The sequence below is a fragment of the Rhineura floridana genome, chromosome 9 (assembly GCF_030035675.1).
Source record: "Rhineura floridana isolate rRhiFlo1 chromosome 9, rRhiFlo1.hap2, whole genome shotgun sequence".
NCBI lineage: Eukaryota > Metazoa > Chordata > Lepidosauria > Squamata > Rhineuridae > Rhineura > Rhineura floridana.
The window spans coordinates 4213547-4237249 of record NC_084488.1 but is presented as its reverse complement, the minus strand read 5'-3'; the positions used below and the strand labels follow the sequence as shown (position 1 = coordinate 4237249).

Genomic DNA, 23703 nt, shown 5'->3' with positions numbered 1-23703 from the left:
ATCTGGAAGGAATCCAAAGAGGAGCTTACCAGAGCCTTGTGTTCCCCTTCTTCCTTGTCACATGTGCCAACAGGCCATTACAGAAAACATGTACAGATCTCCTATATCTCCCTCCAATCCTCAATCAAGGAACATGAACTGGGAGGACTGGATGGGGATATAGGAAGCACACACAGATTTTCATTCTGTGTCATGGTCTAGCACACCACGTGCACATGGTAAAAGGGAAAAGAGAAACAAAGGTCTGTGATGGCCTATAACCATCCCTCTGCATAAGGATGTAGCACTCATCCAAAACAGAACTGGACTAAGCCCATATTAAATCATGTGTTGTCACATTGTTCAAGATATTACAGCTTTGATTTATTTATGCTTTTATATTTAAAAATTCAAACCACTGACTTTTCAACCATTTGAAGATTTAATATTGCCATTGCTCTCACACAAAGGTATCATGGACATAACTATTTTTAAAGGGGTGAAATAAGTGTCTCTATTTTTACCTTAAACCCATTATTATGATTTCGTGTGCCACATTAAACATGGGTTAAGCAGTAGCTCTAATGCTATGACTTTAATGACTTTAACACTCACATCCCAAGTGTTTAGCATCATCAAAGCAAAAATATCCATATTAAAGACAGGTTAATCATTCAAGTTAATTTCTCCTTTAAACACAAGTTGCTTGAGATCAGCTTGCAAGTCTTCATCCCTGGGACCCAGTATATCCAAGTATGTATGCCAGCATGTCCACCATTTACTTCTCTAAAATATGCCAGTGCACAGTGAAAAACAGATCAGAAATTATAAATTTAAAACAAGTTATTTATTTACATATAACAAGTATCTCACATTTTCTGTAAAACTAACATGCTTTGCAATAAATGGTATAGCATTCACATGTTCATAAGAAAGCCACAATAATAAAAAAAGTTTTCAGATAGACTGTTCTTCAATCTTGGGTCTCTAGATGTTGTTAGACTACAACTTCCATCAACAGCAGCCAGCTTAGCCAATGGCCAAGGATGATGGGAGTTGTAGTCCAACATCTGGGGACCCAAGGTTGAACAACAGTGTTCTAGTGAATTAAATGTTCTAACTCTGCAGACTCCTGGAAATCTAAATTTTAAGAAAAATGAAATCATGCATAAATACATAAACTAACTGGTCATAAAAAGAAAAGCTTTTTATAATACAAGAGCAGTTACTACTTAAGAAGCTCTGACTTAGGGGGTGATATACACTGTTAGATATACTCAAGAGTAAAACCACCAAGATCAATAGACAAGTAACTGAAGTTCATCAATTTCAGTAAGTCTAATCAAAGCATGATTTGGCTGGATATCACCCAAGGATTTCCCCCTGAAAATAGCATCTTCCTGTTTTTCCTTGTTTCATTAATGTTCCAGTAAGGTTGATTATATTTTATGAAAGGCTTACCAGGAAACTGCTTGCACATTTTCTAGTAGACACAACAAGCTCTTTATTGAGTAGATCACTTTCCATTTGGAAGATCAAAGTACTACAGAAAATCTAAATCAGAAATGAGGAACTTTGGCCCTCCAGATGATGTTGGACTATGACTCCCAGCATCCCTATTTATTGGTCATGTTGGCTGGGGCTGGTGGGAGCTGGAGTCCAGCAGGTCCCTCACTTCTGATTTAAAACATACAGAAATTCAACTGATCAAGTGCAACAGTTTAGAAATCAATACAAGAGTCAGACAAATTTTTAAAGCCTAACTAAGTTTTGATAATAAAATAAAGTTATCAAAAAATGTAGCCTAATCAGGTTGTCCCTTAACTCCGGAGCCATGGCCAAGAAAGGGCTGTAGCTCACTGGCAGAACACATAGTTTGCATACAAAAGGTCCCAATTTCAATCTATTGGATCTCCAGGCAGGGCTGGAATAACTTCTTAAGTGCTTGGAGACTCTGGGTTATCTTTATGTCACGCAATCAAATTAAAACTTCTCACATTCAACCATACCTTCTCCCCAGAATTCAAAAAATAATTCAGTAATTCAAAATAGGTAGGTATATGATTACAATGTCTTACCATGAAAGAGCTAGCCCAGAAGTGACACAAGCATCACAATACCCATGAACTGGGTGAACAGCACCAGAGGTGTGAGGAAAGACCATACAGGCCACAAGGAAACGTTAAAACTGGGAACAGAAAGAGAGAGAAAAATGTAATGTAGCATAGCAGGCAGTACAGCAGGGTTTCTCAAACAGTGGGCCAGGACGCACCAGTAGGCCTTGGGCCACTTCAGATGGGCCTCTGTGCCACAACCAGCATAGCACCTTCTCGTTTGCCTGCCTTTTCCCAGCCATGCCATAGCCTGTCCGTTGAACCAATGGCAGAACCAGCAACACTTTGCACTTTGTATAAAAGTGGCCAGAAGATAGAGAAAGGGGGGAGGGGGAGGAAGGTCTCCCTCTGAGAGGAAAGTGCCAAAGGAAGTGTTTAAGGAAAATAATGATGATGATGATATAAACAAACTGGGAATGGGAATATGAGAGGGAAGTTATTATACAAGGAAGAAGAGAAGGAAGGAGGGATAAAAGAAACTGGCATTTGGGGGCGGGGAAGAGACAGAACGAGTTGAGTGTAAAAGAATAGTAGAAGAAAATACAGGAGACGAGTAAAAATATTTTGAGAGGGATGTGGAGGTGGGGGTTCTCCACTTAGAACGTCTACATGAATAAGTTCTACCTAAAACAGGGACACTGAGTCAAAATACCTGCACAGCAAATATCTGTACTTACTTTGAAGAAAGCTGAGCTAGGAAACTCCCTGCCACCAGGAAAACACTGTTGCAAAAAATACCAATTTCCAAAATGGTAGAAAGTGATGTCAGTAAATGCTAGCTAATATGCCAAACTATACCTTCATCCGCCACCATTTTGTTACTGGAGGGTCTCAGTAATATTTTCAGCCATCTCAAGTGGGCCCTGGAGATAGAACTTTTGAGAACCTCTGCTATAAAGCATATATTACAGGAAGTAAAAAAAAGCCATTTGAATCAGTCAAATCCTGTATAGGCCACAAAGTGAGACAGGTATCACAGTATATTTGAACACAGAGACAATCAGAATATTCATTTAGATTTAGTCTTCAGGGTTTATGAACTTGATTTAATGTGGGCAGCTTGTCTTGCCCTTGCTGAACGAAGTGGGGAGACCATTCCAGATGGGCAAACTAGGGAAAGAGCACTGCTGCAATGTACAGAATTAAGGCAAGGTCACAAAAACTATTAGCATGGGGAACACTCCACTGAAGTCCTCTGCTCCATGGGAGTCAACACAGCTGTTAGAACATAAGAACATAAGAAGAGCCTGCTGGATCAGGCCAGTGGCCCATCTAGTCCAGCATCCTGTTCTCACAGTGGCCAACCAGGTGCCTGGGGGAAGCCCGCAAGCAGGACCCGAGTGCAAGAACACTCTCCCCTGCTGAGGCTTCCAGCAACTGGTCTTCAGAAGCATGCTGCCTCTGACTAGGGTGGCAGAGCACAGCCATCACGGCTAGTAGCCATTGATAGCCCTGTCCTCCATGAATTTGTCTAATCTTTTTTTAAAGCCATCCAAGCTGGTGGACATTACTGCGTCTTGTGGGAGCAAATTCCATAGTTTAACTATGCGCTGAGTAAAGAAGTACTTCCTTTTGTCTGTCCTGAATCTTCCAACATTCAGCTTCTTTGAATGTCCACGAGTTCTAGTATTATGAGAGAGGGAGAAGAACTTTTCTCTATCCACTTTCTCAATGCCATGCATAATTTTATACACTTCTATCATGTCTCCTCTGACCCGCCTTTTCTCTAAACTAAAAAGCCCCAAATGCTGCAACCTTTCCTCGTAAGGGAGTCGCTCCATCCCCTTGATCATTCTGGTTGCCCTCTTCTGAACCTTTTCCAACTCTAGAATATCCTTTTTGAGATGAGGCGACCAGAACTGTACACAGTATTCCAAATGCGGCCGCACCATAGATTTATACAATGGCATTATGATATCAGCTGTTTTATTTTTAATACCTTTCCTAATTATCGCTAGCATGGAATTTGCCTGGGTCGACATTTTCATCGTGCTGTCCACTACAACCCCGAGGTCTCTCTCCTGGTCGGTCACCGCCAGTTCAGACCCCATGAGTGTATATGTGAAATTAAGATTTTTTGCTCCAATATGCATAATTTTACACTTGTTTATATTGAATTGCAACTTGTTTATATTGAATTGCAACTTGTTTATATTGAATTGCTGTTTAGGAAGGGAGAGTCAAAATTTGTCCAAGTCAAGATGGAGCACATAAAAAGCAAAAGCTGCAGTTACTGATGATCAAGTTCTTTGCTGTATAGCAAGTGGTACCCATTATTCAACTTAACCCTAGCATACAGGTTTGATTAGCATGGACATTGTTCCCTCTTTGAAGGGGCCAGAATGAATTTTCCTTGCATCTCTAGCTGACTGTGATATATTGGGTTTTCCACTTTTTTGCAGAAATAAGCAATGGGAACTTTTTGTGGCACATACTGGTTTGCTTGCTGTCACTATTGGTGCTCCCTAGCAGACACAAACTATGCATGGGTGAGCAGCTTATGAGGTACTTAAAGTACAACATGTACCTTGGAACAATCGCACTTTAGAAAGAGAAACCTCACTTCCAGGGACTGGCTGGGGCCACAGTCATGGCAGATTCTGGTATGCATCACTTCTTCCCAACCAGGAGAAATCTCTTTGAAGTCAAGTGTTATAAACATAGCACAATAAATCATACACAACACCATTACTATGAGTTTGAGATTAGGAACTGGAGACTAGCTCCAGAAAATTCTACCCATATATCACTATGGCTGCAGTCCTATGCTCACTTCACAGATATGGTTAGCATTGCATTCAGTAAACCCGACTGAATTCAATGGGATTTACTCCCAGGTATATGGCATTAGGATTAGGATTGCAGCCTTACCCGGAAGTAAGCCTTGCTGAACTCAATGGGACTTCTAAGTGAAGAAGTACAGGATTGCACTGTTAGGGGATGATCTACTGTACCCATGGGTGATCTTGCATATGCTTATTCTATGCTCTTAAAACTATCTTAAACCCAATCTCTGCAATTTACTCAGTCCTCAAATTAGGAATATCGTTGTGAAAGCCCTTTCTTCATACATTTAACTGGTGCCAACTCTGAAGGATTTCAGGTGCCAGTTAATGGTATATTTGTTCACTCAGCTCTTTGGTTAAATGGGCTGTGGAGGAAAATAGCCTGTCCTCAAACTTCTTGATTTACTGTAGTTGTTGATGAATTTTAATATTATACAGAGTTTTTCTGTATTAGGTTTTGTTTTTCATATTATGTACCCTGCTCTCGGATCACTATTAATGGAAAGCAGACTAGAAATACCCTAAACCAGTGGTTCCCAACCTGGGACCCATGACACCCAGGGGGGCCACAAAGTAATCTGGAGGGGGCCACTGCCTGCTCCCTACTGCCACTGCAGACAACACCTTCCCCTTGCACGAAATGAGAGCAGAGGACTTTTGCTGAAGCGCCAGAGTGTCTTTCAGGTGCACCAAGGGCAAACATCTGCCTATAAAACACGTGGCAGATGCCAAAGGAGGCTGAGGGTGGAGCTACCAGGAAGAAGAGGGGATTGCTATCGCCAACTCCCATCTCCTCACACTGCTGCTGCTGACAACGCCCTTATTCAGAACAAGAGGAGAGGGCTTTTCGTGAAGCAAAAAGAAGCAAGGTTGCAAGGAAAGGCTGCTTTCCCCTTCCTTCCTGGCAGCCAGGAAACTCTTCCAGTTTGTCTGCATCCTTCTTGAAGTGCAGAGAATAGAACTGGGCGCAGTATTCAAGATGAGGCCTAACCAGTGCTGAATAGAGGGAAACTAATACTTCACACAATTTGGAAAGTATTCTTCTGTTAATGCAGCCTAATATAGCATTTGCCTTTTTTGCAGCCACATCGCATTGTTGGCTTATATTCAGCTTGTGATCAACAACAATTCCAAGATCCTTCTCATTGTATTGCTGAGCCAAGTATCCCCCATCTTATAACTGCGCATTTCGTTTCTTTTTCCTACATGTAGAACTTTGCATTTATCCCTGTTGAATTTCATTCTGTTGTTTTCAGTCCAATGCAGCCTATCAAGGTCCCTTTGAATTTTGTTTCTGTCTTCCACAGTATTAGCTGTGCCCCCCAATTTTGTATCATCTGCAAATTTGATAAGCATTTCATTTTATTGTACAAAGCCAACTGCCCTGCCCAGTAATTATCAGTCTTTGCTACTAAAAAATTCCAGGCTTTTTGTTGTCTATGAACAAATACATATGTGCAAAGACACACAGGCTACAATAAGCAGACATTTTTAATTGTTATCTACTTTGTATAATAAATAATATACACAAGATATATGACCTTAGGTGGTGTAAATGCACTACTAGTTGGAAAATTAAAATGTTTTACTGATTATCCAGTTAATATGCACCACTTGGGAAACAGAAGTAGTAACAAAATGTGATTTAAGTCACAATGATTTAAAATTTGCCCTTTTTCTTGGTGATTTAAATAAATCCAAACTGTTTCCTGGTGCTATAACTGGACAGTTAAAGCTGCAATCCTAATCCTATATCTGGGAGGAAGCCCTATTAAATGCAATAGGACTTACTTCTGTGTAGACATAGTTAGGATTGCGCTGCAAGACATGTATAAACATATCACACCCAATTGCTGCCTATTCTTCATTCCAGGTGATATCTAGTTACAGCTGAGCTGGCATGTTTCGACAGAACAAACAAGCCTATGGTCTCCTATTAACCCCCCCCCATCTGTGATCCATAGATACTATCCTTACTTCATCACTTATTGTACCCCACACAGATTGGAAGCAATGCAAGTCTAGAAAACTAGTATATCTCACTGGATGATAACTTACCAAATTGCTGCAGCGATAAAACTAGCAGTTGTGATAGGTATCAGTGCAGGGTAGCTGGCATCATAGTCCTCGATCCTACAATACCACTCCAGATATATTATGCAATAAAAGGCCACAGACAAACTGATAACCAATAAACAACTGCCGAGAACAAACCACCAGCTGCAAGAGAAAGAGAAATTGTACTTTAATAACATGAAACCCAAAAACATAAAGTATGAATTTCATATTAACAAGGATTATGTGTCAGTTCAGTTTAGGCCAGGTCAGATTATCCTCCAAGACAGGCCTGCTCTTCTGCTATTGTAGCCATTTTTTTGTGGTTTATTTCCTGGCTGGCTTCCAATTTGGTCCTTGCTTCATATGCGTGGAATTCTTAAGACACAGTCCTGCTTTAATCAACAGAGTTGGAAGGACTGCTTTCTCAAAGTTGTAGTGTGACAGGAAAGAAAGCAACAAGAACAGGAAATGGGAAGGCTGCTAAGGAATGGAAATTCTTAATAGCTTATCTGACTACTTTCCTCTGAAACATATCTGTCTGCCCAGGCAGAACAAAAAGCTATGTAGGGATTTCTCCTGAGAAGGTGTAGGAGAGACCTAAACAGAAAATGGCACAGGTTTCAATCACAAACTCCTTGAAGTAAGCCAAAAGACTGTTGCATAAACAGAATGTCTAATGGGGAGAAGCCCTCCTAAAATATACAATCCGTTAGTATTGGATATTAGGACACAGTTCCACACAAAACCAGCATAGATTTCAGCCATATATCTTATTGTATAAATAGGAGTTATGTGGAATGGGGGTGGGAACATTGAGGGCCTCTCATCTGAGGAAGCTCCACCAAAACGACTCATTAGTGGTCTTATCAGATCAGTAGAGAAGGAGCAGCAGCCCATGAGGAACTGCAGTCTCCACTCACAACAGTTCTCATTAACTGAGCTGGACCCCTCCTTCCCTTCACAGAGGCCATCAGTTCCACCTGCCCTGTTAAGAAGAGAGCAGGACCGTCTGCTCTGATGGTGATGGTATCAACTGGGCCTCTCGTGAGCCTACCTGTTGCTATGGGTGTGACAAGAAGCTGGCAGATTCAAGAAGGACGAACCCCAACCCTAAAAGGTCAACAACTTCCAGCTGCATTACAGTCTCGTCCAGAAAATTTGGGTTGCCATGGATTTTTCCAAGGGGCTGCCAAGGCCTGTTTCTTTTTTTGTAAAATGGCAAGTAGCCCATTTCTGTTCAAGCTGGTCATAATAAGACCCTTATAACATTAAGAATTTAGTGCCTTAGTTTGCTCGTTTTTCCTTCCCATCCCTTCTTCCCTTTTGTGTTGTGTCTTTTTAGATTAGGGATAGCCAACATGGTGCCCTCCAGATGTTGTTGGACTACAACTCCCAGCCAGCAAGGCCAGCAGTCAGGAATGATGAGAATTGTTCAGTCCCATCACATCTGGAAGGTACCACATTAACTAACCATTTTAGAATGTAAGCATCAAAGCTGGGACTGAGATACATTCATTTTTAAGTCATTCTGGAAGCCTTCGCAGCAGGATATAAATGGTTTGAATAAACATATAAACGCAGTGCACAGATTTCAACCAAATGAGATCATCAGAGGTACAAGGGTATGGGGGTAGAATTCCTTTTATCCCAAATGCTCTTAACTTGATTAAAAATATATTTCTTGCATAAGGAGCTGATAATGTTCCTGCTTGCAACAGCTAGGATTATAATAGCTATTAAATGGAAGGTCCTTCATCTAAGAATATGCTGGAAAGCTGGTACTAGGAAGTGTGGAATACAGAAAAGTTTTTTTAAAAAAGCAATGCAGAAAGGAACAGAGAGCACAATGCTTTCATGAAACATAGACCTGCTTCATTACATATGCAAATACATCAGAACACAGATGTAGCCTTCTTCAATGTACTGTGATTTGTGGAAGGATGATTTAGGCTCAATGCTAAGATTTTCTGCAAAAGTTATCAAAGATGGTTGTTTCTCAAAACTTTATTAATGTATTGAGCTTATTACTCTTCATTCTCTTATTTTTTTTGTTAATGTTTGAAAAAATAAATAGGTGTGTGTATGAACACACACACATATATTTCTTGAATACGTATACAAATGCCATCCCACAGCAATGGTTAAAAATTGTGTCACTTATGATGATAGACCCATAAGGGTTCTACTTCTTTGAAATGAAAAGGTATTATAGAAATAATTTCAATAAATAAATAGAGGGGAAATTATCTCTCTAAAGGTAGATGACTGGAACAAAATAGCATACTTTGCACTGAAAAGCAAAACATAAATTGGGCAACATAGATAGCTGTACGGTAGGTCCCCGCTTTACAGTGCTTCGCTTTACAGTGTTCCGCTAATACAGCGGTTGTGAATTGTAGAAAGGCCCCGCTTTACAGTGCTTGTTCCACTTTTACGGCGGTTTTTTGCCGCAGGGTGCTATTTTGGTCAATGTAAGTCAATGGGAGCGGGGCCCTACTGTAGATATATAGCATATTACTGATTCGCCATATAACAGGTAATGGGGGAGGGGCAGGAAAATAAAAGAGGTGAGGCCACTTAGCTTCACAAACCATACTTTCAAGACAGATTCGACAATAGTGTTAAGTCAGCCCACAATTGCAATGGAAGCTATACACACTTGCTACAAACCCTAAAATTAAAATTAAAAAAATAACACATGGACATCACAGGGGGGAGGGAGGAAGAGGAGGGAATACAATGTTTGAGAGAAATGTCACCAGAAATTCTTATTAACAAATAAATGAATGAATTATGTCAATCCCAGAGGAATGGGCTTCTGTGGAAGCACGCTTGATCTGAATAAAAAGGAAAAAATAAGGTTGGTGGAAAAACTATTGGTCATAGCTTCAAAATCCATACAGTGACAGATCCAGAGCTCCTAAGACAGTAAACATCCTCCAACAATTCTAAGTTCTGCCAAACGTTATAAAAGAGGAAGGTAGTTAAGTACATGGCAAACCAGAGTATATAGCAAGTGAGGTGGGTTCAGGCTTGTCCTAAGAAATCCCAGGAAGCCACACTCCCTCATCTCTCAACTCTTGATAGAGGGGGGCAAAACGAGTCCTTAGAGCCATTCCGGACTTCTCCCTCAGGGCAAATAACACTTCAGCTATCAATTCAGGTGCTGTTACAGCATCCATATCCTATTTTTCCCACCTCTGGTATTGTAATTAGGAAGGCTGCAGGACAAGAATGCTTTACCACTCTTTCTTTTCTACCCAGCTTCCCATTGTATTCAGTGTGAAACTGTATCAGACAAGTGGGAACTTGAGCAAGCTGTTTCCTTTTCTGGCTGTGTATACGTGCACACACAAACACATTATATACCTGTATTAATAAATATGTCAAGTATTTTAAATTATATTTCTTGCTGCTGTAATGTACTGATAAATTTATAATGAAGTTTAGTAAGAATCACTTGCGTTTATAGAGTAAACAATGACTAAATGTGTCCACAGGTTCTATTCCCGCATTGTAGCAAAAGTAATAAGCTATTGCCAGATCTTGTATATTCATGCTATTTCTCCTTCAAAGGCTTCTGAATACTTTCATGGAATCATAGAAGAGTAGAGTTGGAAGGGGCCTATAAGGTCATTGGGTCCAAACCCCTGCTCAGTGCAGGAATCCCAACTGAAAGCATACCCGACAGGTGGCTGTCCAGATGCCTCTTGAATGCCTCCAGTGTTGGAGAGCCCATCACCTCCCTAGGGAATTGTTCCATTGTCATAATGCTCTAACAGTTAGGAAGTTTTTCCTGATATTCAGTCGAAATCTGGCTTCCTGGAACTTGAGCCCATTATTCCGTGTCCTACACTCTGGGATGATCAAGAAGAGATCCTGGCCCTCCTCTGTGTGGCAACCTTTCAAGTACTAGAAAAGTAAACTCTTATCTCTCCTCAGTCTTCTCTTCTCCAGGCTAAACATGCCCAGTTATTTCAGTCTCGCCTCATAGGGCTTTGTTTCCAGTCCCTGATCATCCTCATTTTCCTCCTCTGAACCTGTTAAGTTTGTCTGCAACCTTCTTAAAGGGGAGTGTCCAAAACTGGAAGCAGTACTTAAGATGAGGCCTAACCAGTGTCAAACAGAGGGGAACTAGTACTTCACATGATCTGGAAACTATATTTCCATTAATGCTGCCTAAAATAGCAGTTTTCTTTTTTACAGTTACATCACACTGTTGGCTCATATTCGGCTTGTGATCAACAACAATTCCAAGATCTGTCTTGCGTGTAGTATTGCTGAGCCAAATCCTCCATCTTATAACTCTGCATTTGGTTTCTTTTCCTTGGTGTAGACCTTTGTACTAATCCCTGTTAAATTTCACTCTTGTTTTCAGCCCAATGCTCCAGCCTATCAACGTCACTTTGAATTTTGTTTCTGTTCTCCATGGTATCAGCTATCCCTCCCAATTTTATGTCATCTGCAAATGTGATAAGCATTCCCTGCTCAAAATATTCACAGTAATAATCCTACACCTATAATAAAATGTTATATTTTTTGTTCAAATGACCCATGTATAACTTTTACTTGTAGAGAAAAACCACCTTACCTTTCTTGCTGAATAACCTCTTTAACAGTTTTAAAAAACTCAACATAGTATGTGGTAGCTATTGATGCCAATATCCAGAATGCAGAATGGATGTTCAGTCTAGGCAGAGGCTTCTCTTTCTTCTCTATGCTGGTAACTTCCACTGTAAATAAAATTGCCATAATTCTGTGTAAGTCACTAAATGGGTCACAATCTTACTCAAGTAAAACAGACACATTAGCTTTCTAAGTCATTCTTTGTTGCAGTAAAAATGAGTATCACTTCAGACCAGCGGGCCTTGAAATCTACCTGCCTTCTCAACAGTCCCACTTATCTTAATCACAAGCATTTTGGAACATGCCATCTGTCGCTTCTGGTGTGTTCATGGAAGGGTGTGCACTCAGTGGAATATTCAACATGGCACGGGAACAGAAGTGGTAGTGGATACCTCTACATCAGGTGGCAGAGGAACCTACTTGTAGAAAGGAAGGAAAGGGCAAAAGAGGAGGGTTTCCCACCCCATTGCCACCATTACTTTATCACAAGTTTCTACTTGTCAAAACATATTGTTGACAAGGTATTTTGCTCATTGCCTGAAATACAGCAAAAACTATTATATGGCAAAAGGTTAAGCCAATAAATCACCACGTTTTCAGTATCTGTTTTTTCAGCTTAACTATCTATAATAATGAAAAAAGTGAAACAATTACTTTAGGACTAATAACATAAACAATTTGTCTGGTTCTTAAAAGCCATATGGAGTATATATATTAACATTACCTATGTTGGTGGCAAACAACCCTTTTCCAAGATATTTCATCTACCCACAGCTACAACAACAAAAATTAAACCCTAACAAATGTTGATTTATTTAACTAGGAGCTTTGCTCCTACACGCTTCACATGCCAACCTCCCACACACACTGAGTGACTGCCAAACACACACAGAGGGACTCCCAACCCCCTGACTGCCAAACACATACATACACACCCAGAGCCAGGGGCTCCCAAACACACACAAACTCCCAACCCCACGCTTGGGACTTACAAACACACACACAGATTCCCAGAGTGAAGCATAGAGGGTAGCTTGGAGTAGATATCTTTTCAGAGCACTTTGTTATTTCTATTTCTCTCTTTAGCAATAAGCATCCAATCCTGCTTTACTCATCATAGTTACTGCTGAACAAACAAACTCTTAGAAGGCAAACATGCTTCTTTATTGCTGGTTGGGTAGAGAATATAACTGAAAAAAGCAGAGCAAACAAATGTTCAAGGGGTGGAGTCTAACTCTAGCCCATAATACAAAGTTATAATATTTAGCTCTTCAAGGGTCTTCAAGGCTGAAACTGGGTGATACAGAGTGCCCATGCTCCAACATGTACCCTCAGCACACAAGCAAACCCAAGCCTGGAGTAGTAGATAGCAGCAGTGTTTAGGGTTGCCAGGTTCATGGCCCGAGACTGATCCTGTATCTTTAGGAGAAGAGTCATAAGAACATAAGAACATAAGAAGAGCCTGCTGGATCAGGCCAGTGGCCCATCTAGTCCAGCATCCTGTTCTCACAGTGGCCAACCAGGTGCCTGGGGGAAGCCCGCAAGCAGGACCCGAGTGCAAGAACACTCTCCCCTCCTGAGGCTTCTGGCAACTGGTTTTCAGAAGCATGCTGCCTCTGACTAGGGTGGCAGAGCACAGCCATCATGGCTAGTAGCCAATGATAGCCCTGTCCTCCATGAATTTGTCTAATCTTCTTTTAAAGCCATCCAAGCTGGTGGCCATTACTGCATCTTGTGGGAGCAAATTCCATAGTTTAACTATGCGCTGAGTAAAGAAGTACTTCCTTTTGTCTGTCCTGAATCTTCCAACATTCAGCTTCTTTGAATGTCCACGAGTTCTAGTATTATGAGAGAGGGAGAAGAACTTTTCTCTATCCACTTTCTCAATGCCATGCATAATTTTATACACTTCTATCATGTCTCCTCTGACCCGCCTTTTCTCTAAACTAAAAAGCCCCAAATGCTGCAACCTTTCCTCGTAAGGGAGTCGCCCCATCCCCTTGATCATTCTGGTTGCCCTCTTCTGAACCTTTTCCAACTCTAGAATATCCTTTTTGAGATGAGGCGACCAGAACTGTACACAGTATTCCAAATGCAGCCGCACCATAGATTTATTCAACGGCATTATTATATCGGCTGTTTTATTTTCAATACCTTTCCTAATTATTGCTAGCATGGAATTTGCCTTTTTCACAGCTGCCGCACACTGGGTCGACATTTTCATTGTGCTGTCCACTACAACCCCGAGGTCTCTCTCCTGGTCGGTCACCGCCAGTTCAGACCCCATGAGCGTATATGTGAAATTAAGATTTTAAGAATTAATTAAGAAATTAAGAGTCAGCCAAGTGCAGGTGTTCTTGCAACACTGCAACAGGAAAAACCACAAGGTGGAATTCTCCCTTCCCCCTACACATCTTTTAAAGATACACAAGACCTCTTCGAGGCGTGGCCTGGCAACCAAGAGGTCTTCTGTATCTTTAAAAGTTGTGCAGGGGGAAGGGAGAATTCCACCTTGTGGTTTTTCTCATTACAGAGTTGCAAGAACACCTGCACTTGGCTGACTCTTCTCCTAAAGATACCCTCAGCAGTACCAAAACAGTACCAAAATAAGCCCCTACAGCTCTCCTCCAAATCCACTTGGAAAGGACCCCCAAAGGTACAGCGCGTTTCTGAGGGCCTCCAATGCCCCTGTATTTCAACTCAGGCCGAGGTCTTCAACCGCCTTACTGGCACATACCTACATGTACCCTGGAGAAAGCCCCACTGGTCAAAGTGAGCTTTACACCTGAGTAGACATGCACATGACTACATCGAAGGGTAGTCCTGGTGATGAGACATTTTGCCTTAGCTATCAAGGGTAACCAAAACTGGCAGACCGTCACCGCACAGTAACATGAGGAGGAACAATTGCTTTAGTCCGCTTATACTCTCCGCCTCTGCGCTGAGAGCTCGTAGAGAGGAGACCTACCAGCCGGCTCCGGCGCCCGCTGCTGCGCTCCTCCAGGCTCCGCTTCGGGACTGCTGAAAGGCCGCCTCAGGCGCAGAAGCGGCTGCAACGAGCCCTCCGCGCCGGCAACGCCAGCCGTCTCTTCCTCCACCATCTTGCACGAGGGGATTCCGGAAATGACGGAAGCAAACAGGAAGAAGGTGGCCGCTGGGGAGAGGGGCTGACTGCGGTCGAGAGCGATATCGGGGTGAAACAGGTTCCTTCGCAAAGAAAAGTCACTCGGCTCTCAAGGAGGCCGAGTGAGGATTGTAACCTTTTAAATGTATCTCTCTTTCTCAATATAATATATACATGTGTGTGTGCGCGGGCTACGTTAATAGGTGCTATACAGTTCTGATCTGTCCTGTACTTGTTTACTACAATTATAGCCAGTATTTCCTCTGTGCAGCATCCATGGCTCTTCGACCAGCCTGGCCCCATTTTACCGTCACAACAACCCTGTGAGGGAGGTTAGGCTGTGAGAGAATGCCTGGTCCAAAGTCACCCAGTGAGCTTCATGGCCGAGCGAGGATTTAACTTGGGTCTCTCTGGTCCCAGTCTGACCCTCTGATCGATACACTACCTTTCGTCAAAGGTTTATTCTTTATTTGAGCCAAGAATGACAGATTTATTGGGGTATAGGTTTCCGTGGACTGATCACCACTCCTCACATGCATGGATTTATCTTCCCACTACAGCTGTTACATTTTGATGCAATGCTAGGAAGATCGTGTTATCGCCCGTTACAACTTTTGTGATTAGTCAGTTTTGTTATTTCGTATACAGCCCTATAGCATACTTTTTCCTCCTCTGTACCTATGTGTAATATAGATTACTTTTTACTTATTTGGCAAAGTGGACTCAATGCTTGTGCCACAATAAAACCTTTAGTTGTTAAGGTGCCATGAAAATCCTGGTTGTTTTTACTGCCATAAAACAGCATTCTTACAGCTCTGGAGAATAATATGGATTTGACTAGTAAGTAACAGATAGGCCACTTATTAGCAGCAGCTAGCCTGACGATTGCCAGATTCTGTGGGACTTGAAAAGGGCAACAGTGAACTATTTGCATGTGAAGATCTGGCAAACTGGATTCATGGAAAAACTAACATACAAACAGACTGGCTAAAAGACAATATAAGGCTGATAAATTTGTATCAGAGTGGTATAATTTTGCACTTTCATAAATAAAAAAAGACAATGACAGTGAGCCACCTTCCCAGTACATCTCATTCTGGAACTCCTGATTGCTTGCTGTAGACTCCAGGACAAGACTTGCACACAGAAATGGACGTAGACTTGAATATATAGTAGAGAAAGATCATGAATACACACAGGACAAAATTTTCAACCAGCTCTTTGTTGTTGAAAGTGTATATGAGTTATGTTTTGTTTTATGTACCTTATATGTAAAAATCAATTAAAATAATGTTTAAAATGACATTTATGCTCACTTCCTGCCACATTTGTGGGACAGGGCCTTCCTTTTATTATTGTATTAAATAGCCTTCCTCTCATTTTCAAACTTCACCTGTCCATAGAATATAGATTTCAGAAAAAGTTTGCTTTATTTTTGAAACTTTGATGCAATTGTACTAGCTTACATTACCATGGATGAGAAACAGCAATAACACTTAGCATTTATATAGCACTTTAGAGTGTTGATACTATTTCACACTTGTTATACTATTTTACTTAATTACCTGTAATCCTACCATCACTCAAAGAGTTCAGGGCAGCATACTTGACATCCCTTCCCATTGTATCCTTGTAACAGCCCTGTGAAATGAAGAGGATGAGAAAATGACTGGTCAAAGTTTAGTGATCTTTGTGGCTGAGCAGGGATTTCAAGCCTGGCACATTAGTTGCTATACCTCTCTCTCTATCTGTCATTAGTGTAATGTTTCCCCCCCCCCAAAGTGATACAACAGAGAAGGATTATGAAAGACCAAAAATTGAAATCTGTGGCTTGATCTAGAAACAGGTTGTTTTGGGCAGAATTTGGAAACATAGTAGTTATAAGCCACTAAACTTTTGAAAGAAAAAAGAGGCAATATTTGTTTTTAATTTTTTTAATTGTTGTAAACTGCCCAGAGAGCTTCGGCTATGGGGCGGTATACAAATGCAATCAATCAGTCAATATTTTTATCAGATGTCAAGGGCATACTACTTCTTTTATAGGATTTCTTATCCTTACTTACAATAAATGTATAGCAAGACTAAAAATGAACAAAGCAATATAGAAAACTACTGAAGATTTATACTTTGGAAAAAATGAATACAATGCATTTAAAAATAGTTTTTCACCTTTATTTATTCATTTATTTCAGTGTTTCTGTCCCACAGTCAACACAATTTGGTAACCAGAATAGATGGTATACAATCAGAGGTATATGATCTGATCTTCTAACTCAATCCAAAATCCTGGCATCAGCATGCTAGACCAACTGAGTCTTCAAAGCAGTCCAGTCATTCATTATGGTAATCTAATCTGGTGATGACAAGGGCATGAATGACAGAGGTCAGGACTGATTTATCAGACAAAGAGCACTGCTCATACACCAACCAAAGCTGGCAAAAGGTTCTCCATGCCACCAACTGGCTATCCAGGAGCAAGGAGGGATCCAGAAGGATCCCCAAATTGTGTGCCTGCTTCTTTAAGGGCAGGTGTAAATACACCTTTTCTGAGGTTGCCAAACTGACAATACTTCCAACTTACTGAATTAAGCTTCAGTTTGTTCACTCTCATCAAGTTCAAAACTGACAATCAGGTTAGAACTTCCACTGCATCAAAATATGGAATGAGAAATAGAGTTGGATGTCATCTGCACAGTGACAACATCCAGGCCCGTATTTCTCAATGACCTTAACTAGCTACTTCATGAAGACATTAAAAAGCATGGGAGACAAGTTGGATCCTTTTGGCACCCATTAGCAAAAAGTGGGTTTGTTGTGATGGGGTGCAGGCTTTGTCTGAATCCTAACAGCTGTAGCAGCACCATGGGTAGTATTTGAGTCCATGGTTAAGAACATAAGGCTGCTGGATCAGGCCAGTGGCCCATCTAGTCCAGCATACTGGTCTCACAGTGGCCAACCAGGTGCCTGGGGAAAGCCCACAAGCAGGACCAGAGTGCGAGAACACTCTCCCCTCCTGAGGCTTCCGGCAACTGGTTTTCAGAAGCATGCTGCCTCTGACTAGGGTGGCAGAGCACAGCCATCACGGCTAGTAGCCATTGATAGCCCTGTCCTCCATGAATTTGTCTAATCTTCTTTTAAAGCCATCCAAGCTGGTGGCCATTACTGCGTCTTGTTCTGAAACCCACTTTGCCAGACAGGCAACTCAATCTCTCTCTTTTAATCAGAACTATTTTATCAAACCTGAAAAAACAAGGTATACAGAAACTTCAAAGAAAACATACAGTCTCTGGGGATGGTGAACAGAAGATGGTGATGATGATGATGGTTGATGGCACGTAATTACATTGTAGAATTGTTGAAGAGGTAGATTCAACAGAGGAGAGGTAACTTCTGAGAGAAAGACAGCTTCTAGAAGAGGTACTTCTGGCAGAGGAATAACTTCAGAGAGAGAGGTAAAAAAGGAGTGTTGTCCTCTGGGGCTACTAGGCCTGCTGCTAGCTTCACTGATGACTGAAACAACTGAGGCAGGTTTTGGAGGGAAAAAGTAACTAACCAGTTAAAGAAAGGGGTGATGTTGCCTGACAGGAAGTTACTGTAAAGGTATGGGAGCATAGAGACAGACCTCTAGAGTTCCATAACTCTAACCCAGCCTTTCCCAACCAGTGTGCCTCCAGATGTTGTTGGACCACAACTCCCATCAGCCTCAGCCAGCATTGCCAATGGTCAGGAAAGATGGGAGTTGTGGTCCAACAACATCTGGAGGCATACTGGTTGGGAAAGGCTGCTCTAACCTAATAAATACAGGTACCTTCTTTAGCACAACGGAAGGAGTCTCCCTGCAGAGGTAGCACAGGTAAAATGGAAAGAGATGGGGCAGTGTATTTTTTCTCCCCATTGATTTAAATGTTAATGTTTTGACTTATACCTCCTCTTTCATAATATGATGCCAGGTATTGGCCAGGTTCAAAGTAAGCCTGCTCCTCCCCGATTGCTGTCCACCCCCAACCCCAGTGGAATTGGGTGGCAGTGGCAGAGCTTGGAAAAGTTACCTTTTTTGAACTGCAAGTCCCATCAGCCCAATCCAGTGGCCATGCTGGCTGGGGCCGATGGGAGTTGTAGTTCAAAAAGTAACTTTTCCAAGCTCTGGAGTGGGAATGCAGTGGTTTAAGGTTACACTGGCATAACATTATATCACACCAGCATAGGGCCCCATGTTAACACATCTCCAAAATGTGCTGGCAAAGAGGACTTCTTTCACATCATAAATTCTTCAGCTGCTTGCAGGGGAGCATATTGCTATATTGTTTAATAGCCGTCCGTTTAAGCTGAAAGGTGACATGTATGCATTTTAAATAATGCATCTATTGTAGTTGGCATGAAGGCCATTATTGGATGGAGAGAACCCTGCTCAAGACAAGATTAGAATATTTCTTGCAAGTCTAGTGATGGAGGAGAAATTCAATTGAGTTAGCATTTAGAGGTGAACCGACCTAATTCGCATGTTCCAAAACAATGTGCAAACTGAAACACACTCATATTTTGACATTCACACTTCTCCATATTTTGCAGTGAGGTTCTCCAGCCATGTAATGTGTACTAGGGGAATGTGTACTAGTGTGCATAAAATGCATACATTAGTGAAAATAACATAAAATGTATTCTAATAGGGAAAACTGCTTTGCCAAAATGTATATATTAGATAAAATTTCACACAAACAGGTGTACATTTGGAGACGTTTGCACTAAAATGCTGATACAATTTCATGAGGACTTTTTAAAAAAAAAATTACACTGATGTGGAAATGTGAATAACTGAACCAAGTTTGCCAAAATGAGGAACTGAGAGAAACTGAAATTGACAGATTCGCCCATCCCTACTCAAGTCCATAGTTCAGCATCAGGGAGAGAGGAGATAAAGGAAACAGCTTTCAGGAAGAAGGGCAAATGATGTTTCTGTTGCTTTTGCTGCCTGTGGCTCATGAACCCTTCAGGCCTGGCTTTAATGGTGGTTTCCTCCATTTTTGGCCCAAGAAAAGAGCAGAATGTATCTAATCCTTGACACCATTCATATGAACAAAGTCAGGGTCATATGCTTGAAAGAAGTTCTGTCACTCTTAGATAAAATCCATTACAGTCCATCCTTTTCACAAAGCAGGATGAAGTGGCAGATATGGGACATCACTAAGTGTGGCAAAATTTCTTTTAAAAGCTGCTACAAGTTAGTGGTAGAGACTATAATAATAATAATAATAATAATAATAATAATAATAATTTTTATTTGTTAGTCGCCTATCTGTTCGACCGAACGAACACTCTAGGCGACTTACATAACATTTTAAAATGCAATATATTGCATAAGGGCTTCTTAAAGCACTTGGATGCCACACTAGAGCAAGTCTTCTTAGAGGCTGTTGTGCCATGTACATTCCCAGCAGTGCCTTAGAAGCATTTTCCTGAGGATGAGAGCACCAACTGGAGGCAGAGAGTAGAGGGTGGCCAGCCAAGAGACTTGCTCCTTTGAGCCAAATCCAACCCTCTCTGTGCTTGAGATCACAGAGGATACTAGCAGAATGACAGAGGCACATACAACAGTCATAAATGACATGTGTGAGGGACTTATTTCAAATTTGCTTATGTACAAATCACTTAATTGTAGGGACAAGCAACATTGCTGACATTTTCCCCAGATCTGACCCTTCAGTATATGCAACTGTTGTGCTCAGTTTTTTTAAATGATTAAAGGAGCAATCCTATCCCCACTTACCTATGAGTAGGGATGGGGAGAAATTTGATTCACTTCATATTTAAAGCCAAATCTACTAAATTTGCATTTTCTGAATCAATGAGAACTGAAACACAGCAATCCTTCCAAATTCACCTTTATCCAAATTTTGTGATGCTGTTCTCTAACCAGTGTTTGCAAACATGCATATAAGTGGAAAATATGCTTAAAATGAATATACAGTAGAACCTCGCTATAACACGCGGGATGGGGGACAAAGGATGAGCCCGCACTATAGGGCTTCCACGTCATAATGAAAGCCGTGTCCTGTAAACTGTATTTTATTTATTTATTATTTGATATATATCCCGCCCTTCCTCCCAGCAGGAGCCCAGGGTGGCAAACAAACTAAAAACACTTTAAAACATCATAGAAACATACTTTAAAATACATTAAAACAAAACATCTTTAAAAATATATATTTTTTAAAGCTTTCAAGACATCTTTAAAAAAAGGTTAAAAACATATTGGGTTTTTTTAAAGGTTTGAAATCATATTAAAAAGCAATTCCAACACAGAAGCAGACTGGGATAAGGTCTCAACTTAAAAGGCATGTTGAAAGAGGAAGGTCTTCAATAGGCAGCAAAAAGATAACAGAAATGGCGTCTGTCTAATCATAGAATCATAGAATCATAGAGTTGGAAGGGGCCTTGTAGGCCATCGAGTCCAACCCCCTGCTCACAGCAGGAAATCCACAGCTAGAGCATCTCCCGCAGATAGCTAAGGGGAGGGAATTCCACAGGGTAGATGCCACCACACTAAAGGTATTTTACTCAGGGGACACTGTCATACCCACTGTATATTCAAATCTGTGGTTCAGCAAGCTGCATTATAGTAAGGTTCCACTGTGTTAGTGAAAATAACCTACAAAAATACATTATATTAGGAGAATTTGCTTGAAAAATGTATACGTTGGTCAAAACTGCATACAAAATGTGTTTATTAGGAGAAATTTTCACTGTAATGCTGAAGAATTTTCAGGAGGATTTTTTTTTAAAAAATGCAAATTGCTGCAGAAACGCAGAGAACTGAATTTAAGATTGGAAAAAATAGAAACTGAAAGAACCAAAATGGACAGATCCTTTCATCCCTCCCTGTGAATAAGACCAAATCAGAGCTTGGAAGTAACTCGTTAGAAATAACGAGTTACTTGTAATTTGTTACTTTTTTGCATAACGAGTGGGTAACTTCGTTACATTTTGTATGTAACAGAACGACTGGTAATTTCATTACTTTTGAGCTGCAAATGTAACTTTTTTGTGTTACATTTGGACGTTACTGGGGGGGAAAGCAGGGGAAATCATCTGCTGCTGTGATTGGTGGAATGGTGGAGGAAAGATATGTGCCTCAAACTGGGCTTCTGCGCTGTTTAGCTCTTCCCTCGTGCTCTATGGAGGCACGAGGGAGGAAGTGGAGAGTCAGACAGAGCTGGAGGGCAAGGAGGAGTAGAAGGCAGAAGCAGCAGAATGGAAGTGAAGAGCTGTGGAGGTGAGTGTATGTGTTACCCTTTTCAGCCTACACTCCCTGCCCCCCCCCCCGCTCATCCTGCCTCCCTCAGCCTGCTTGCCCGCCCCCTCTGCTCTTCCTGGCACACCCTGCTTGTCCTTGCATCCCCTCTGCTTGTCCATGCATCCCCTCTGCTTGTCCTTGTACCCTCTTTGCATCCCGTCTGCTTGTCCTTGCACCCTCTTTGCATCCCCTCCGCTTGTCCTTGCACCTTCTCTGCATCCCCTCCGCTTGTCCTTGCACCCTCTTTGCATCCCCTCCGCTTGTCCTTGCACCCTCTTTGCATCCCCTCCGCTTGTCCTTGCACCCTCTTTGCATCTCCTCTGCTTGTCCTTGCACCCTCTTTGCATCTCCTCCGCTTGTCCTTGCACCCTCTCTGCATCCCCTCTGCTTGTCCATGCATCCCCTCCACTTGTCCTTGCACCCTCTTTGCATCCCCTCTGCTTGTCCTTGCACCCTCTTTGCATCCCCTCCGCTTGTCCTTGCACTCTCTTTGCATTCCCTCCGCTTGCCCTTGCACTCTCTTTGCATCCCCTCAGCTTGTCCTTGCACCCTCTTTGCATCCCCTCCGCTTGTCCTTGCACCCTCTCTGCATCCCCTCCGCTTGTCCTTGCACCGTCTTTGCATCCCCTCTGCTTGTCCTTGCACCCCTCCAGAGAGGGTGAAAATTGGGAACTGGCAAGAGCATAGGAGGTAGGTGCAGTCTCATACTTCTGTTTGTGTGTTTTGCTTCAGTTATGTGCCTCTCATAGAGCGACTCTCACTAGGCAGCAAGAGATGACTACCCCAAGCAACTAATTTGGGGCACCATGCAACAAATTATTAGCTATTTTAATTTTTGGTTGTTGTATATTTACTGTCAGGAAGAGGTACTTGTGAGATTTTCTGCCTCAAATGCCAACATAACTTTTCAAGCTATGGTACTATGACCTTGACTTGGGGGCAAGGCACCATTTGCTGTTCTGCTTCAAGTAGCAAAATGTCTTGGGCTGCACCTGCTTGCAGTCATTTCACATACTGGACAACTAACATGGCTTTTTGGTGAAGGGCAAGAGAGAATAAGACTGTTATCTCAAAAACAGTTGTGCTTGAGGAAAAGATGGCAAACATATGTAGAACTGAACTTTTCTGCAATAATATAGACATTTGCATAGGGTATTTTTTTTCTACTCATGGAATATTAAATCTTTAAGTCCTAAATCCTTTGTCATCCCCTCCCCCTTGTGCACACCCTTTACACTGTCTTTCTCCCTATGCATGTAGGTCAAAATGACAACTGGTGTAGTTTGGGAATTAACAGAATGAGAGCTGAATTACAACTCAAAAAAGAACTTTCCTGCTGGTGTCTGCTACTGATGTGGGGGGCATTTTGTTAGGGAGAAGTGATGAGAGGGGGTAATTTGCTGCTGAAACTTTTTATCTGCAACCCCTTCCCTGGCCACTTTTCCCTAGCTGATGGAGGTCAATAAGGAAAAACATGGGGCATTGCATTGGTAAAGTGGCAGGCATGGAAAACAGCCCCTTCCATCTATCTCCTGCTTCACCTACCCAAATGCACCCCAGCAAATGCTTTGCACATTGACAGCACACATTTAGTTGGTTTTCTGGTATTTGCTGCTGAAAGTGTAGTTCCATGCTGGGTGCAGCTGGGATGTTCTGAGTTCATATCTTACCACAGCCATGAACTCGCTGGATGACCTTCTGGCCACACCCACGCCAGACATTTAT

General features: G+C 41.7%; 1 protein-coding gene across 2 annotated transcripts; it reads right to left on the bottom strand.

The window, feature by feature from the left end:
• Positions 1-402: 402 nt before the first annotated feature.
• Positions 403-14712, bottom strand: TMEM128 (transmembrane protein 128). Of its 2 annotated transcripts, none has more exons than XM_061583965.1 (5): positions 14532-14704; positions 11529-11670; positions 6938-7099; positions 2058-2167; positions 403-765 (listed from the first exon to the last, which is right to left on the bottom strand). In XM_061583965.1, exons 1-4 carry the CDS (start codon positions 14662-14664, stop codon positions 2068-2070), a joined length of 537 nt encoding a protein of 178 aa, XP_061439949.1. In that variant the 5' UTR covers positions 14665-14704; the 3' UTR covers positions 403-765; positions 2058-2067. The 2 variants fall into 2 exon arrangements, 1 of the variants encoding a protein (XP_061439949.1); XR_009757806.1 differs by lacking the exon at positions 403-765 and adding an exon at positions 4621-4730 and having other exon boundaries at positions 2080-2167; positions 14532-14712.
• Between the last annotated feature and the right edge of the window lie 8991 nt (positions 14713-23703).

Coding starts and splice junctions, on each gene's coding strand:
- TMEM128 (XM_061583965.1), bottom strand. CDS start 14,664: ATGGTGGAGGAAGAGACGGCTGGCGTTGCCGGCGCGGAGGGCTCGTTG. Junction 11,671..14,531: donor GCGGGCGCCGGAGCCGGCTG/GTAGGTCTCCTC, acceptor TTTTATTTACAG/TGGAAGTTACCAGCATAGAG. Junction 7,100..11,528: donor GAGGTTATTCAGCAAGAAAG/GTAAGGTGGTTT, acceptor TTTCTCTTGCAG/CTGGTGGTTTGTTCTCGGCA.